The 18,170-nt window shown below is 46.3% G+C and overlaps 1 protein-coding gene across 6 annotated transcripts in view; it reads left to right on the plus strand.

Moving 5' to 3' along the window:
• kifap3a (kinesin-associated protein 3a) overlaps positions 1-17,672 on the plus strand; it is a 256,736-nt gene extending 239,064 nt beyond the window's left edge. For 4 of the 6 annotated variants that reach the window (XM_070887101.1, XM_070887100.1, XM_070887103.1 and 1 more), the window contains one exon: positions 16,864-17,672. In XM_070887101.1, coding sequence (XP_070743202.1) covers positions 16,864-16,972 — 109 coding nt within the window. In that variant the 3' untranslated portion in view covers positions 16,973-17,672. The remainder of the gene's footprint in view (positions 1-16,863) is intronic. The other 2 variants (XM_070887104.1, XM_070887105.1) reach the window with 2 other exon arrangements.
• Positions 17,673-18,170: the final 498 nt, after the last annotated feature.

Consider the following 18,170-nt stretch of genomic DNA (forward strand, 5'->3'; position numbering starts at 1 on the left):
ATATTGCCGTTCCTTCATTGTTGCTGGGTAAAAATCCCTCCCTACAGCTCTGTGGGAGTGCCTTCACCACACAGACTGCAGCGGTTCAAGAAGGCAGTTCACTAGCACCTTCTCGAGGACAATTAGGGATGGGCAATAAATGCTGGCCTTGCCAGCGATGCCCACATCCCAGGAACGAATAATTTAAAAAAAAATCTACTCGAAAAAGTGGAAAATTGCGCAGGACAAATCCAATCTGGCCAATTACCATCCCATCAGTCTACTTTCAATTAGCAGCAAAGTGATGGAAGGTGTCAGCGACAATGCAATCAAGCAGCACTTGCTCACCAATAACCTGCTCAGTTTGGGTTCCGCTAGGACCGCTCAACTCCAGACCTCATTGCAGCCCTGGTCCAAACATGCACAAAAGTGCTGAATTCCATAGGTGAGGTGAGGGTAACATCAAGGCAGCATTTGACCGAGTGTGGCATCAAGGAGCCCTAGTAAAATTGAAGGGAATGGAAAGCAGTGGTGGGGGGGAATCTCCACTGACTGGAGTCATATCGAGCACAATGGTTGTGGTTATTGGAGGCAAGTCAGCTCAGTATCATGATATCTCTGCAGGAGTTCCTCAGGGCAGTGTCCTAGGCCCAACTATTTTCAGTTGCTTCATCAATAAACTTCCCTCCATCATAAATAAGGTCAGAAGTGGGGATGTTTGCTGATGATTGCAAAGTGTTCAGTTCCATTCGCAACTCCTAATATAGTGAAGCAGTCCCTGCCCACAAGCAGCAAGACCAACGAGAGAGTGTCTAACCGCCTCCCCATGAAATTTAATGGCATTACCATTGTTGAATCCCCCACTATCAACATCCTGGAGGTCAGCATTAACTAGGCCAGTCACACACATACTGTGGCTACAAGAACAGGTCAGAGGCTAGGTATTTCCACTATCTACAAGACAAATGTTAGGAGAGTGATGGAATACTCGCCATTTGCCTGGTTGAGTGCAGCTCCAACAACACTATAGAAGCTTGATGCCATCAAGGACTAGGCAGAATGCCTAACTGCCACCCTATCCATAAACATTCACTCCCTCCACCACCGGTGTACCGTGGCTGCAGTGTGTACCATCTACAAGATGCAGTGCAGCAATTCACCAAGGCTTCTTTGACAGCACCTCCCACACCCGCGACCTCTACCACCTAGAAGGACAAGGGCAGCAGGCGCATGGGAACACCATCATCTGCAAGTTGCCCTCCAAGTTACACACCATCCTGACTTGAAAATATATCGCCGTTCCTTCATCGTCGCTGGGTCAAAATCCTGGAGCTATCTCCCTAGCAGCACCGTGGAAGTACCTTCACCACACGAACTGTAGCAGTTCAAGAAGGTGGCTCACCATCACATTCTCAAGGGCAATTAGGGATGGCCAATAAACACTGGCCTTGTCAGACACACCCACATCCCATGAATGAACAAAAGAAAAAGTATATGCTTGTCAGTCCGTATATAATGAAGTTTATCAATCACTGAACGAGGATATATTGCATAATGGAGATGGCGAGAGAAGTGACCGAGTCAAAACCGGAATGGGTACCTTGCTTGTTTTCAATCAAATTATCGGCATGTGGAGAGGCTGGAGTGGAGGGCAGAAGTGATTAAATGACAAAGTGTTGATGGTGCAAGGCAAAATGAGATAAAAACAAAAGATGGGTCCAGAGGATACAGCAGAATGGCAGAGGAGGAGGGAGCATGGAAAACCTGGCAAAGATAGAAAGGCTCCCTCCGGGAGTGTAAAGGAACAAAGGCAGGTAGATCCTAGAAGTGCAGACCACCTGCTGGCCATATACAAATAGGGGACCCCAAGCATCAGCCCACACCACCTTTACTTCCAAAACACATTGATGCTATTCTTATTTGAGTACACGTCTTTTTAATTTTGAATCAGCACATTTAAAAAACAATTCTGGGCTATTTTAACCACAGTTACTGTTTCTGTTCATCATGCTGCAAGTGTGCTCCTGTAAGGACACTCCTGGTGGGTATAGGAAGGTGAATTTACGTAACTTATTAAGTTGAGGGATGTCTATGCTGGGGATTTAACGGGTTCCCACTTTTGGACAGTGATAGATTCAGGCCAGGGTATAGCACAGACTCAATTTAGGATATATAGCTTCCTTTACATTGTATTAATACTACCAGAGGCCCTACAGTCTTTCTTTACCTAATATTTCTATTTCCCACCTCCGCCTCCATGAAGTTTTTCTGAGATTGCTAATTTAACGTGAGATTATGGGCTGTTTTTGTGCAGTGGTCACATGCCTATTTGAGGCTGCCCAAACTCCACTGGCTTCCTTATTTAGAAAAATGGATACACAGTTTCAAAAATAGACAAATACTTTTTTGGAATAGGATGGTTTTGTACTGTTAGGACCAAGGTTGGAAGATTAAATTGATCTGGAGTTTGCTTGATTACCCTTTGGGATTGGGAAGAAATGTCATGGATCTTTACCTTGGAGGGTTAGCTTTACGATTGAGTGAATGGGATTGGATACATGGCCTGTGAAGGGAATGGGCATATTGGGTACAAATGCCTTTTCTAGTCCAGTATTTAGAACAAAAGAATATAATTTCACTGGGAATATTGTGCCCATCATAAAAAGTATGGTTTCATCCCTTCAATTGGTGCTAGACGAACCGAAATCCGATGTCAAAGTACAGTTTTGTAACCCACTACCTCATCAGTTCCGTTAAATGTGATAATTAAAGTCTCAATTTACGGTATCTGGTTTGTTGGGGTGGGGGTGGGGTGGGTGGAGGGGGGAGGATTTTTTTTCCAAGTTTCATTTGTCAGATGCTAACCAAGTCCTTTATCTTTGTTTCATACTTCATAATCTCAAGTGATGCATCAATTTTCTTTTACCAACCATAATTTTTCAGAATTCTGAATTGGCCAACTGTATTAAATGGTACAAGCAAATGATATTTGTTTCCCACTCATTGTGACATTTAATGAAATCCAAAAAACCAAGGTGTTTGGTACTTTATATACACACACACACACACACACACACGTGTGCGTTTTTAGAGCTCTGCAGACTTCTACCAATTTAGCATTATAACAATACTTATGTATTCTTGTTTGTATATGGCAACATAGAGTTTCTGATACAACTCATGTACACCAAGCACCATCAAGTGGTCATTAAGTGAACTACAGTAATACTTATTCATCTCTTCACACTTTCTCCAACATTCTCATATTTCATGGTGACGAGAACTGGATGTAAAATTCAAGTCTGACCAGAGCAATATAAAGTTTGATCATTACCTCCTCTAACTTATATTCTACTATTTTGGCTGTCTACTCCAGCATTTTTTTTGGCTTTGATTGCTGCTCTGCATTGGATGGATATGTTTAGCATCAAATCTTCTAAGACTTACAGATCTGTTTCAGCTTCATTCTTGGCTATTTTAACAACATTCATGGAGCAGCATATGTATCCCTTATCTGCCATTGTTGTGACTACTTATATATTTTGTCCAACTCGTTTATGTAAATTAGGAACAGTAGTGATCCCAGCTTCAAGCCCTGAGGCACCCCAATTCTGATAATTGATACCATTATTTTACATGGAATGGAATAGAAGTAAGACTAATGGGTCTGCAGTTGGCTGTGTCTGTTTTATCATCTTTGAATAGGAGCACCACATTTGCCTGTATCCAATCTACTCGTACCTCCCCCATGTCCATTGACTTCATCGTAATGATCATCAGTGCCTCACAGATCATCATCTCTATTGGGGATATACACTTTTAAACCTGGGATGTTACAGCCATTGTCTTAATTCAACTCCTTTAATAGTCAGGCTCAGTTCTTTCTTGTAATTTAATCTGGAGACATAATCACTCGGCAGTGCTCATTTCATCCGGAGATGACATCACTCAGCAGTGCTCTTTTTTTAAAGTAAAGTCTATCAAAACAAAGCACGGAGATTTTATAATTCTATATTTTTAAAGACTATTGGCTGAGGATATGTAAAAATAAAATTGGTAGATAAGAATCAAATGAGTAGTGTTAATGTTGCTAAAGTCATGTTTCACTGAAGGGAACAGAAAAGAGCCACAGGCTTAATATTGTCTGAAACAAATTTTCCTTAGCTCTGGGATTTGCTGAATAAATTCCAATTAGCTCATTTTGATTTTTTTCCTGGAATTGCTCTGAAAGATGAGTTTCCAGCTGGAGAGTCCAAGTTTGAATTTCAGCCTTTCTTAATATTTGATCCCTCAGCTTTCCTCAATGGGTGAATTGTGCCGGATCTTGGTTAATCCAGTAGATAAAGCATTGGGAGGGAAATTCAACTCGCGCTGGAAACCAGGGTGAACTGGGTGGCGCAATCCTAATGTCAGCCTGAGGCCAAATAGAAATTGTGCCACTTCTGTATTAAACCGGTGAGTTGTGGACAGCAATCAGGCGCCCCGATGCAGGGCCTGTCTCGGCTCCAACACTAAGCCAGCTCGCAAGTAGGTTTGGGGGTTGGAGGCTGGGCTAGCAGTGGCGTGCAGTATTTTTGTGGAGCCAAGAGGAGCACTGCTGCTGCTCCTCTTGGCTCCATAAAAATGAAACTTATTAATGCTTCACCTATTATCACCTAGATGCAGAACAACTGGATGGTGCATAGAAACATAGAAAATAGGTGCAGGAGCAGGCCATTCAGCCCTTCTAGCCTGCACCGCCATTCAATGAGTTCATGGCTGAACATGAAACTTCAGTACCCCCTTCCTGCTTTCACGCCATACCCCTTGATCCCCCGAGTAGTAAGGACTTCATCTAACTCCCTTTTGAATATATTTAGTGAATTGGCCTCAACTACTTTCTGTGGTAGAGAATTCCACAGGTTCACCACTCTCTGGGTGAAGAAGTTTCTCCTTATCTCGGTCCTAAATGGCTTACCCCTTATCCTTAGACTGTGCAAACTCATTTTCTGACCAATTTTAATCATGGTCCTACAACTGGCATTAGAACCCCGATTTGCATATGCAGGTTGACTACCCCTGCACACCTAGAAGTCACTGGCTGCCAACTTTGCAGCTGGCACATTTCTGGGGGAGATCGGGTACAGGAGTTTGTGACCCTTAAAGTTGATTTAATGCCCCCAAAATTACAGCAAAGATATTGAATTATTCCACCACTGAATCTTAAGAAAATAAAATTTCTTTACCAGCCCACTGTTGGCCAATCAAATAGCAAGACTGTGCATAACCATACAGAACTGCAACTCCACTTTCTTAGCTGTAGGAGAAAGTATAAAGTATTTGGGGGGAAAATGTGGAAGAATTATGAAATAAATGCTTAAAACTGATATTTTTATTTGCTGCATATAGACACACATTGGTAAGCAGGGAATCAAGTGTAAAGTTCTTGTCTGAGGGTAATCTATCTGAATACTGCATTCCAAGTAGGAGCACTGCATTAAGAAAGTAAAATGATCTTACATTAGCATAGTTCTATCTTGCTAATCAAACATGACTTTAAATTGTAAATGGCTTGCTGATATTAGGCAATTTTAAGATCTCATTCTTTACAGTTAAATATATCTTGAATCTTCCCAGTTACTTTAGGTCAGTCTCATAAATACCTAATCCCTTCAATAAGATTGAAATAAACAAACATGTCAGGGTTGAATGATAGTTTCAATAACTAGCCAAGGGGCAGAATCAAATCATTATCAGTATCCTACTTCCAATCACTACAGTGAAAGGACATGTCATAGGAAACAGTTTGGAGCCAAAGGGTTTATGTAATTGGTTGCAGAGCATATGCATAGTTGATTACCCAGTTGATTGCTCAGCCAGTTCTGAAGACTTTGGCTCCAGCCCTGCTGCCATTTTCCTGGCATATATAGAGTTGTTTAAAATTGTAAAGTGGAATGATTATCATTTGAAAGCCAAACCTAGAATATCGGCTGCCCAGTTGAAGTTCAAAGCTAATGGAATAGAAATAGCCATTGTGACACTAAAGTTTATAATAATGAATGACCTTGTGGCAGCAAAAAAATACGTGGGATATTTGAACATAAAACAACTTTTTTAGAGGATACAGTTGCAAGAGTCTAATTAATGTAACAAACAGGTATATGCTGAAGGACCATGAAAAAGGAATAGGGTGAAACTAGTTATGCAGTTATCAATGTATAGTGATTCCAGTTAACTGTTTCAAACAATTCTGTCTGCCCAGAGGTGCTGACAAGCAGGAGGTACAAACTAACTAAAGGGTTTTCTGCCCTCTGTACAGGTCATGTCAGGAACCATAGCAGCCTTTTTGTGATCTCAGTTAGAGCTTCAGAGCAGCATTTCACCTTGGGGTCCATTATCTTTGTCCCAAGTTATGAACTGTGTGATTCTTAACCAGATGGGCACAGGTCCAATTCCAGCACCACCTGTGAACTTTTGAGTGGCTGCTTGACAAACTTTGCAGTTACATGGTTTGAATTTGAGAGACTCTGTAGTTCCAAACAAAACATCATGATTTTGAAGTGTAGTACAGCTGATCACACATGAAACTTTAGCTGCTGGAAATGCTGTTAGCCCATATAGACAACCTTCTGTCACCTGTGATCATTGAATGAGTCCAGCAAGGAAAGGGACATGGGTCAGGAAAGGGACATAGTTTACTCTCATTGGGCCCAAGTTTCGGGCCACACCTAAAACGACGCAGCCCGGACCTGGACGCCCGTTTTTCGCGCCGGAAAGTGCGGCGAAAAAAAACTTATCTATTCTCCAGCTCCCTGCAGGTCCTCTGGAGCTGGGCGTGGCGCAGCACGAGCTGTAGGGGGCGGAGCCAGGTCCCTGCGCTGAAAACAGTGCTGGGACCTCTGCACATGCGCGCTACAGTGGGCGCGCATGTGCAGTAGCTCCAGGCGCCCAAAACTGTGGGAGGGGCCTGAAGCACGCAGCCCCTAGCCCTGGCCGAATGGCCTCACTGGGGCTGCGTCGATAAGGCTTCTCCCAACCGACCCGACCCCCGCTCTTCCTCCCCCCCCTCCCCCCCCCCGAGACCTGACGCCACCTACCTGTAAATCCAACTCGAAGTCTTGAGCCTCCCCCCCCCCCCCTCTCTCCTTCCCTCCTCCCTCCCCTCTCTCTCCTTTCCCTCCCTCCTCCCCTCCTTCCTCTCTCCTTTCCTCCCTCCCTCCTCTCTCCTTCCCTCCCACCCTCCTCTCTCCTTCCCTCACTCCCTCCTCTTTCCTTCCCTCTCTCCTCTCTCCCTTCTCCCCCATTATCCTCGCACCTCCTCTCCTCGCCCCTCCTCTCCTCGCCCACTCCTCTCCTCGCCCCTCCTCTCCTCGCCCCTCCTCTCCTCGCCCCTCCTCTCCTCGCCCCTCCTCTCCTCGCCCCTCCTCTCCTCGCCCCTCCTCTCCTCGCCCCTCCTCTCCTCGCCCCTCCTCTCCTCGCCCCTCCTCTCCTCGCCCCTCCTCTCCTCGCCCCTCCTCTCCTCGCCCCTCCTCTCCTCGCCCCTCCTCTCCTCGCCCCTCCTCTCCTCGCCCCTCCTCTCCTCGCCCCTCCTCTCCTCGCCCCTCCTCTCCTCGCCCCTCCTCTCCTCGCCCCTCCTCTCCTCGCCCCTCCTCTCCTCGCCCCTCCTCTCCTCGCCCCTCCTCTCCTCGCCCCTCCTCTCCTCGCCCCTCCTCTCCTCGCCCCTCCTCTCCTCGCCCCTCCTCTCCTCGCCCCTCCTCCTCCTCCTCCCCCACCCCCTCCTCCTCCTCCTCCTCCCCATCCTCCTCCTCCTCCCCCTCCTCCTCCTCCTCCCCCACCCCCCTCCTCCTCCCCCACACCCCTCCCCCTCCTCCCCCACCCCCCTCCTCCTCCTCCTCACCCCCCCTCCTCCTCCTCCTCCTCCTCCTCCTCCTCCCCCTCCTCCTCCCCACCCCTCCTCCTCCTCACCCCCCTCCTCACCCTCATCCTCCTCTCCCCCTCCTCCTCCTCTCCCCCACCCTCCTTCATCCTCCCCACCTCCTTAATCCTCCCCACCTCCTTACCCTCCTTCATCCTCCCCACCTCCTTACCCTCCTTCATCCCCCCACCCTCCTTCATCCCCCCCACCCTCCTTCATCCCCCCCACCCTCCTTCATCCCCCCCACCCTCCTTCATCCCCCCCACCCTCCTTCATCCCCCCCACCCTCCTTCATCCCCCCCACCCTCCTTCATCCCCCCCACCCTCCTTCATCCCCCCCACCCTCCTTCATCCCCCCCACCCTCCTTCATCCCCCCCACCCTCCTTCATCCCCCCCACCCTCCTTCATCCCCCCCACCCTCCTTCATCCCCCCACCCTCCTTCATCCCCCCCACCCTCCTTCATCCCCCCCACCCTCCTTCATCCCCCCACCCTCCTTCATCCCCCCCACCCTCCTTCATCCCCCCCACCCTCCTTCATCCCCCCCACCCTCCTTCATCCCCCCCACCCTCCTTCATCCCCCCCACCCTCCTTCATCCCCCCCACCCTCCTTCATCCCCCCCACCCTCCTTCATCCCCCCCACCTTCCTTCATCCCCCCCACCCTCCTTCATCCCCCCCACCCTCCTTCATCCCCCCCACCCTCCTTCATCCCCCCCACCCTCCTTCATCCCCCCCACCCTCCTTCATCCCCCCCACCCTCCTTCATCCCCCCCACCCTCCTTCATCCCCCCACCCCTCCTTCATCCCCCCACCCTCCTTCATCCCCCCCCACCCTCCTTCATCCCCCCCACCCTCCTTCATCCCCCCCACCCTCCTTCATCCCCCCCACCCTCCTTCATCCCCCCCACCCTCCTTCCCCCCCCCACCCTCCTTCCCCCCCCCACCCTCCTCTTCCCCCCCCCCACCCTCCTTCCCCCCCCCCACCCTCCTTTCCCCCCCCCACCCTCCTTCCCCCCCCCCACCCTCCTTCCTTCCCCCCCCCCACCCTCCTTCCTTCCCCCCACCCTCCTTCCTTCCCCCCCACCCTCCTTCCTTCCCCCCCACCCTCCTTCCTTCCCCCCCATCCTCCTCCTCCTCCTCCTCCTCCTCCTCCTCCTCCTCCTCCTCCTCCTCCTCCTCCTCCTCCTCCTCTCCCCCCATCAACCTCCTCCTCCTCCTCTCCCCCCATCAACCTCCTCCTCCTCCTCTCCCCCCATCAACCTCCTCCTCCTCCTCTCCCCCCTCAACCTCCTCCTCCTCCTCTCCCCCCATCAACCTCCTCCTCCTCCTCTCCCCCCATCAACCTCCTCCTCCTCCTCTCCCCCCATCAACCTCCTCCTCCTCCTCTCCCCCCATCAACCTCCTCCTCCTCCTCTCCCCCCATCAACCTCCTCCTCCTCCTCTCCCCCCATCAACCTCCTCCTCCTCCTCTCCCCCCATCAACCTCCTCCTCCTCCTCCCCCCATCAACCTCCTCCTCCTCCTCCCCCCATCAACCTCTACTTTTCTCCCTCTCCCTCCCCCCCTCCCTTTCCCCCCCTTCCCCCAGAGGTCGGGTCGGGGCGGTCCGGTGGGGGGAGGGGTGTGGGAGCGGGAGTCAAGTCGGGTCGAGTCCGGTCCGGAGGAAGCAGGAGCTGGGCGTGGGAGGCAGCCTTATGCATGCAGCCCCAGTGAGGCCATTCGGCCAGGGCTAGGGGCTGCGTGCTTCGGGTCCCTCCCACACAGTTTTGGGCGCCTGGAGCTACTGCACATGCGCGCCCACTGAAGCGCGCATGTGCAGAGGTCCCGGCACTGTTTTCAGCGCAGGGACCTAGCTCCGCCCCCAACAGCTCATGCTGCGCTGCGCCGAGCTGCAAACGACCTGCAGGGAGCCGGAGAATCTGGAAGTTTTTTTTCGGCGCACTTTGTGGCGCGAAAAACGGGCGTCCAGGTCGGGACTGCGCCGTTCTAGGCGCGGCCCGAAACTTGGGCCCAAAGAGTTAAAGCATTCGCTCCTGATCCCAGTGCTACTTCAGTATTTGTAGAAGTGCACAGCACCATTCATAAGAACAGGAGTATGCCATTCAGCCCCCTCGAGTCTGTTCCACCATTCAATTAGATAATGGCAGATTTGTAACTTAACTCCATTTTACCTGCCTTTGTTCCATATCCCTTAGAGTTTTGTTAGGTAAAGATATGATCAATCTCTGTTTTAAAATTTTCAATTTTCCATAGCCTCAATAGGAACATAAGAGTGCAGAATTCAGTAGTGTCAAAATAATTAGTTGTCTGAAATATCTGCAAGTTCCTTAATCTATGCAACAGAAGCAGTTTTCACTGGCAAATTCTGCACAGAAACTAATTTCAGTTAAAGGTCAGTAAAGTCATGGCAAACTGATGATCTCTTGTGGGGAAAACAGCAAATCTGTTCATGGCAATGTTCATGAGAGTTTCAGGTTTAATTTTTTTTTTGCACTCGCCAAAGTAAATTTACACACTCTGGTTTAACAGCAAAAAATGACGAGATTGCAATGCGAGAGAAACACCAGAAATAGGGGTAAAGAAGTGGAAAGATGAATTTTTGTGTTTGGAAGTTTTTTTTGCATATGGGATCTCACTTTTTAAGCATGGTATTGTGTAATCATGTGTGTTCCAGTCACAGGTTTTGATGAGTACCTGTCCCCAAACTTCAAACGGTTTGACATCCCTGTCTAAGCTCTGATATATTGCTGTATTGTGGATGGATCCATTTTGTAACTGATTTTTTTTCTCTTCCCTGAGACGACATTTTCTGATGGGACACTATCTAACCAAACCATTGTTTCCACTAATAGATCAAAGTAGAACATTTTCCACTCAATTATTCTGAATAATGCATCTCACCTGGCTTTTATTACTGGTGCAGTAACTTTGAGGAGTAATGTCCCCATCAGCAAAGAAGCGGAAAATCTAATGTTACAATTTGGATTTCTCCATACAATAATACTTGGCACAGGATTATTTTTGTGAGTCAAGTATTGAATTCAGTGTACAGGATAATTATTTTTACATAATTGCTTTTAACCTTTTATGGAGTATTTCAGTAAAGATATAGGTCCTTAACTCGAACACAAATCTAATATGTTTGCAATTAAAATAGCAAAGAAAGGAAGATCAAATTAACATGTCAATTGTTTTTAGACTCGTATCGCACAGTGTAATCTGTGTGCCATATACTTTCTGTTTACTCAGATTTTACTTTGCTATATTCTCAAAATTCAGAATTAAAAATGAACTGCATTTTTGTAAATGTTAACTGATAGGAAATTAAATGAAACATTGAAAATATGGTACTCAGTATTTTGGATTCACATGAAAATGAGATGACTGGCCTGGGGAAAGGTTCTCGAGTTGGAAGTAACTCAGATTGTTTCCTTGCTCTCTGCACCTTCCTTTATCAATGTAACATGAATGGCTCAATTTTCCCCAATGCCATTTTTTGGCGTATTGCAAGAGTTACGCCTGACTACTCCAAAAAAAATTACTGGCAAGTTTCCCCGTTTTATTTTTGGAAATTGGCACTGTGCAGCCTGTCCTTTAGCTTCGGGGGTTAGAGCCAAATGTCTGCGCCGAGAAAATGATGCCCCCTTCTTCTGCGCATGCGCGGGGAAAGAAAGAAGATTTTTACGTGACTGCTCTGGGCGTGCATGCCCAGTACAGCTCCCGGTCTGCATTTGGCTATATTTAAAGAGCCAGTTGTCTGTGACAACTTTAATTCTCAGTGGAAAAATCGGAGCTGCAGTACAGTATGCAACACGGCTCAAGGACCAAGAATTTCTCACAGGATGAAGTGGAGGCACCAGTTACTGTAATTGAGGCCAGATGGCACGCCAGCAGAGCTCACACAAGTTTCACCAAAAGAAATGAAGAAATGCTGAAACCAATTTGCAGAAGATTACTGTGCAACGGTGACCACCCCGAGGTCTGGAGACCAGTGCAAAAAGTGGCAGGACCTTGGTCAAGTAGTTAGTGTAAGTAATATTTTCATTTATTCACTGAAATTACAATTGCAAATGTGACTATATATGTCCCACCCAGCAGAAAGACACCCTCTCGAAAAAGTTATATTTTCGTCTTTGCAGAGGAAGGTGGTACACAACAAAAGGGAAAGAAGTCGAACAGAAGGAGGCCCAGTTGATCTGCACCCACTGAAGCCCTTGGAAGACCGGGTCGCTGCTTTGATGGGTCCTGCCTGGAGAAAAGCAACCACCACTGCACAAGTTGGGCCCACACTCAAGGAGAGGGCAAGTCCTGCAAATTCCAGAGTCTGGCTTTGCTAAATGTTAAGTACTGCGCGGGCTAGCCATGATTCGGTTCATGGGGATGTCTCCATCAGCTACGCTTCAGTTGATGCAATGTGCTATCATTCATCATGGTCCTTCAAATGAGCCTGCTGCCTGCGCTGTGAGCCTACTCATACCACCCTGCTCCCTCCTCTGCTGCTAACCATTTGTCTGTTCTGTTATATTTTGCAGAACTTGAGACCAACCCTGAAGAGGCTGAAGCCGATGCAGAAGACGATTCAGATGCGGACGAGCCTGAAGAGGAGAACATCTTCCAATCCCACCTTCCAGACCAAGAGCATGGGGGTGAGGGGGAGGGGATGAATAAAGCCCCCACTCTTGTACTCACTCTGGAGGAGGTGCAGGTGCAGCCCATTGAGGTGCCAGGCCCTTTCCTGAGTGGTACGAGTGTTGGGACATTCCATGGTTTCTCTCAGTCTGAGGTTGGGGATTCCAGTGAGATGCAGCGAGGCACACCCAGGGCTCCACCGTCCGAGGCTGTGGGTCCCAGTGGGATGCAGCGAGGCACAGCCAGGGTGAGGAGGGGAAGGAGAGCCCGACAGCACTCTCCTGAGGTGCAGGATCTAACGTGGTTCAGATGATGGCAATGAGTGCGGAGAGCCTTACGTGATCACTCCTGGACACCATCAGTTGGGGTGGGTGATGAGGTATTGGGACTGTCGGTAGAAGTAACAACACTCTCACGAGAAATGGGAACACTGTCCGGGCACGAAAGAGGGAATGTTGCAGGCAGCTGATACACTGTCAGAGCACATGAGGGAGGGAATGTCGGAATTAGCTGCTGCAATAAGGGAACATGCCCAGACCCCATGGTTATTGACAGAATCAACTGCCACTCGCACTCCAATCCCCAGACCAGCCTCTCAAGAGGCCCAAGCCGGGCCTTCCACATTACCGCCTGCCCACGCGCCCCATCAAGAAGTGCGCATTACCCAAGATGTTCAAAAGAATAAGCTTGGTACCAACCCGAGAAACGCTGCGCCACTGTCTGTGGGCAGGGGTGGAGTCACCAAGAAAGTGCAGCGAGTGGTCTTGGAGTAAGGTGGAGGAGAGATGGGTGCTGCTGTTATTATTGTTACTGTTGTAACTGTTCTCAAATTAAAAGTTTTTCGTAAGTTATGTAAATTTACAAGTTTAAATGTTTGTAAGTGATCTTAAAGTCGGTAAGCGGTCTTAAAGTTTGTAAGTGATCTTAACTGAAAACTTAAAAGTTTGATACAAGAGTATTTTTATTAAAGTTAAGTACAAACAAGTATTAATCTTTTGAATAAAATATATTATAAATTATAACTGAATCATTTCCATTATTTGCTCCATTAACACAACACAACATTATGGAACAGGTCCAAACAGTAAACATGGTCCATTTGGAATAGTTGCCGCTGAGCCTTTATGCAGCAAAATGTTCACAGATGAGCTGCTGGCGCAAGGCTTAAATAATCGTTAAAGGGGCACGACGGTCCGCCATCATCCTCTGGGTTCAGGTTGTTGCATGGCTTCCTCGTCGTCGTCGTCCTCCTCATCTGCATCTTCCTCCTCATCATCAGCCACTCTCACCTCAGGTGGGTCTTCTACTACAAGCTGCTACTGCCTCATGATGGCTAAGTTGTGCAGCATGCAGCACACAACAGTGAGCTGACCGACAATCTCAGGGGAGTATTGCAAGTAGCCCCCAGAATGGTTGAGGCATCGGAAATGCTGTTTCAAGATGCCAGTGGTCCTCTCTATGATGCTGCGTGTCGCAATGTGCGACATGTTGTATTCCCGGTCAGCTTCCATCCGGGTTATGTGTAGGGGCATCACGAGCCAGGTCGCGAGGCCGTACCCTTTGTCTCCCAGCAGCCAGCTCTGCCCTTCTGGCTGCTGCTGAAACACGGTAGATATAGCGCTCTCGTGTAGGATGAACGCATCATGGGTGCTCCCAGGATATCTCTCATCAACTGATATGATGCGATGCATGTCGTCACACACGAGCTGCACATTAATGGAGTGGAAGCCTTTTCTGTTCCTGTACATCTTGGAATCCTCCAAAGATGCTCGCAAGGCAATGTGGGTACAATCAATGGCCCTGTACCTTTGGGAAGCTAGCAATCCTGGAGAAGCCCATAGCCCTGTCACGCATTGCCGGGCAGTCATGGGGAACTTTATGCAGTTATTCCTTCGAGCTTATAGTGCAGCAGTCACCTGCCGAATGCAGATATGTGTTGCATGTTGAGAAATGGTGCACACATCCCCAGTTGTAGTCTGGATTTATCCAGATGCACAGAATGAAAGTGCAGCTGTAACCTTAACTTCAACTGACAAAAGCAGTCTTCCTGATGCTTCTAGGTTGCAGGTCTGCTTTTACTAACTCACAGATCTCGGTTACAACTTCTTTGCAGAAACGCAGCCTTCTCACGCAGTCTGCATCACTCGGGTGCAGATATGAACACCTGTCTCAATATATCAAACGTGGGTAAGGTCTCCTGCCCATCATCCTACGTGCTCTGAGGTTCCTTATGCGATGATGTTGAATCAATCGTCTCCTCCGCAGTACCATCATGCAGAAGGCTTGCATGAGGTATAACAATGTTCAGTATTGCCCCCATAATTAAATTGTACCTTTTTGTAAGAAGCTCAAAACAGCAAAACAAGGAATTAAAACTTCTCTCCCCAAGTATGGACCACACCCTGGTCTGCGCATGCGCCATAGGCTTGCTTAGAACGGGAAGCTAGGCATTCAATGAGGACATTTGGGGCAACGAAGTCTAATGCAATTCTTTAATTTTAGATTTTTTTCAAAGTACTACTCCACCACTGACCGAACGTCTCCTCACTGGGCTCGAGGGTCAATCGGCAGAATCACTCCCTCGCTCGGACACAAGCTCGGCAAAACACCCCCCAGGCTTCTTTGGAAGCAGAGCCCCTGTGTCCGGGCGAGGGAGCGATTCTGCCGGCCGACGCTCCGACCCTCGAGCCCGGTGAGGAGACATTCGGTGGTGGCGTGGCACTTTGAAAAAAAATCCAAAATTAAAGAATTGCATTAGACTTAGCTTCTCTGTTTTGAGTTTCATGATGCATATTTAATGTCTTCCTGACTCCCTCCAAAATTTTACATAAGAACAATGGCGTCTTTCTGTGCCGATTTTTTTTTTAATGTGCGCTGGGTTTTCTTAAGTGCCCAGAAGGTTTTTTGGGAGTGGCCACATACGCTGTCCTAGGAAGAATGTAAGTTGGCCAAACTTGCTTAAATCTGGAAAAACTGGCGCAGACATCAAGTTATGCCCCCTATGAAACAAAAAAATACTAACCTAAAAAAATCGTAACTGAGTTACGCTGGTGCAGAAACTTTGGGGAAACTTGGATATTTTAATTTAAGCCAAAAAAAAGCGCAGATAACTGGGGGAAATTGAGCCCATTGTTTTTACACATGCACATCCTCACTCTTAATTTCTAGCAATGGTCTTTTTTATTTAACTATGAATTTGTCTGAAATAAACTGAGATTGCCCAAATTTAGTTCATTTATGGCGTTTTTTTAATAAGCCATCAGAGAAGGAGACTTTAATCAAGCTGTGCTGGATTGGAGCCCAGGTCCCAGAGACGAATACTGTTGTAAAACTGGGAAGTAGCATGCAATTAGTGATTAACAGCATGAAAAGTATGCACAGATCAAGTGAACAGATTTTAGATTTTTCTTAAATACAGGACTTGGAAAAAGGAGACCTTTTTAATGTAAACTTTATATTTTGATATGCAGTATATATACTGGAATGAGGATAATTAACAAGGCACATGATATTTCCTGTAATTGTCATTTGTTTACTATCTAACTGACTAATCTGCAAACTTTTACTGGATGCTTTAAACACAAAAGTATTTTTAAGAGAAGAATGTTTTAATTGTTTAAGATGATCAATCCTCCAGAGCTTAGCAGTAACGTCGTTTAACTGATCATGAAACTGTTTATAGAGCCTGTATAAAGATAGATGTCTACATACCCAGTAATTTGAGTGGCTGACTTGGAGTCTGGAACGTGGTTAATCTGCCCACCATCAGCTTGATATAGTTATTAGCATTCTCACCTCTGAATCAGAAAGCTATGGGTTCAAGTCTCCACCCAGGACTTGAACTCAATCTAGGTATACCAGTGTATATTCTGAAGAGTGGTCAATGTAATCGGTGCTGTCCTTTAGTATCTCATCCAAACTTGGGTCCCATCTTCCTGTTTCAGAGGTTCGTTAACTGACAATATTCAAAGAGTAGGGAATTCTTCCGATGTCTTGATCAATATTTCTTCTTTATTCAACACCATTACAAACAGATTAAATGGTCATCTCATTATTTTGTGGATTCTTGCTATGTACAAAGTTTAATTTAGTCAAATACAGCTACTTTGTTTCAAAGAAATTCATTATACATGAACTGATATTTCAAAAATATCACAGGCTGCAAATGCAAGTGTGTCTTTGTTTTGCATGCTTTATCAAATCTGAATTATTTTCCCAGCTAAACTTAAATGAAAATTTGATATCAATTGCTTGAAAAGTATCTGAAAAAACTAGTGTGGAACCTGAACTGCTACGCAGATTTGTGCTTTTATACCCTATTTTTTGACTTACTAATTGTGAACTTCTTTCCTCATTTCAGCATGGCAATTGACGGATTTGGTCAGCCAGTTAGCTTTGCTGGCCGCCCAGTCACGGCCTATGGTTACCGTCCAGATGATCCTTACCTCTATCCATTTGGAAGCAGATAAGCTCAGCAAGAAATATTTATTACTGCTTTTGTAACACTCCTTGTACATAATTAAATCTGTAATGTATTGTGGATCCTTGTCAGTATTGCATGGTGTCGTAGCTAACTTGTGATCTATACTGATTCAGGCTGTTTTATTTTGTATATTTATGTAACAGACCAATGTCCTGACATAATAAATATTAACTGTTATTCTATTGTGTAATGTTTCTGTTTTTCTCCTTTCGGATAGCTGGATGAGTCTGAAGTGTAGAACTGAGTAGAGGCTCTGATTTGCAAACAGTAGTCTTAAATAAGTGAACACTAATAGCTAATAAGTCTACTATTTAAGTTATAGGGTCTGTTTGTTGATCTAATAAAATGCTTCCGATCAGCAATTTTTACATGAGCAATTTTACCTTTAAAGCTATTCACTAATGAATACAGTATTCCAAGCTGTGTTTATTTTATTATTCATAGAATTGGTTACACAAAATACAGAGCCACATTCTTAGCTCTAAATAACTTGAATTGTGTCTAGTTGCAGGTTGTTGCACTTTTGTTCTGTTTGTTCCATGTGCTTGTTTCTATTTATGTTGCCATTACTGTGACCTATGAACAAATGTGAATTTTAAATAGATTTGGCAGTTCCACATTACTATATGCATTGTATTTGTTTCGCATTATATGAACCTATTAAATTAATAAATGAAAACTCAAAATAAACAACCAAAATAATGTTTATTTGTGTTACTCTATTACAATTGTATTGCAACCAATATTTTAAACGAGTACTTATTTCTGAGTGGAGGATTTGCTGGACCGTATTATTTAAAGATTAGATAAAATCAGAAGCAGCATTAAAACAATAAATTGATAATTACACAGATAAAACAGAAGTACCCTTTTATCTAGTTAAATGGAAAGGCTTCTAAGGGGCAGTCCTTGGTGACAAACTATGCAAGATGGTTTTTTTTGTCTCTCCCAGGAGATTACTGGCTGGTGGTGGGTGGGGCTCACGATGCTTGGTTGCACCATGATTGTATGGGACAGGCTCGAAGGATCAGTTGGTCTTTTCTCTGTCATTTTCGTATGTACGTAAAGCAATCTTTTCCTTCCCGTCCCAAAGGATGTTGGTGTGTTAACTTTCTGTGCTATGGAATTATAGGAAATAGTTCTGCCTGTACAGTCTCCCACAGAATATGTCTTTAGAGGAGGTG

This window comes from Pristiophorus japonicus, chromosome 8, assembly GCF_044704955.1.
Source record: "Pristiophorus japonicus isolate sPriJap1 chromosome 8, sPriJap1.hap1, whole genome shotgun sequence".
Lineage (NCBI taxonomy): Eukaryota > Metazoa > Chordata > Chondrichthyes > Pristiophoridae > Pristiophorus > Pristiophorus japonicus.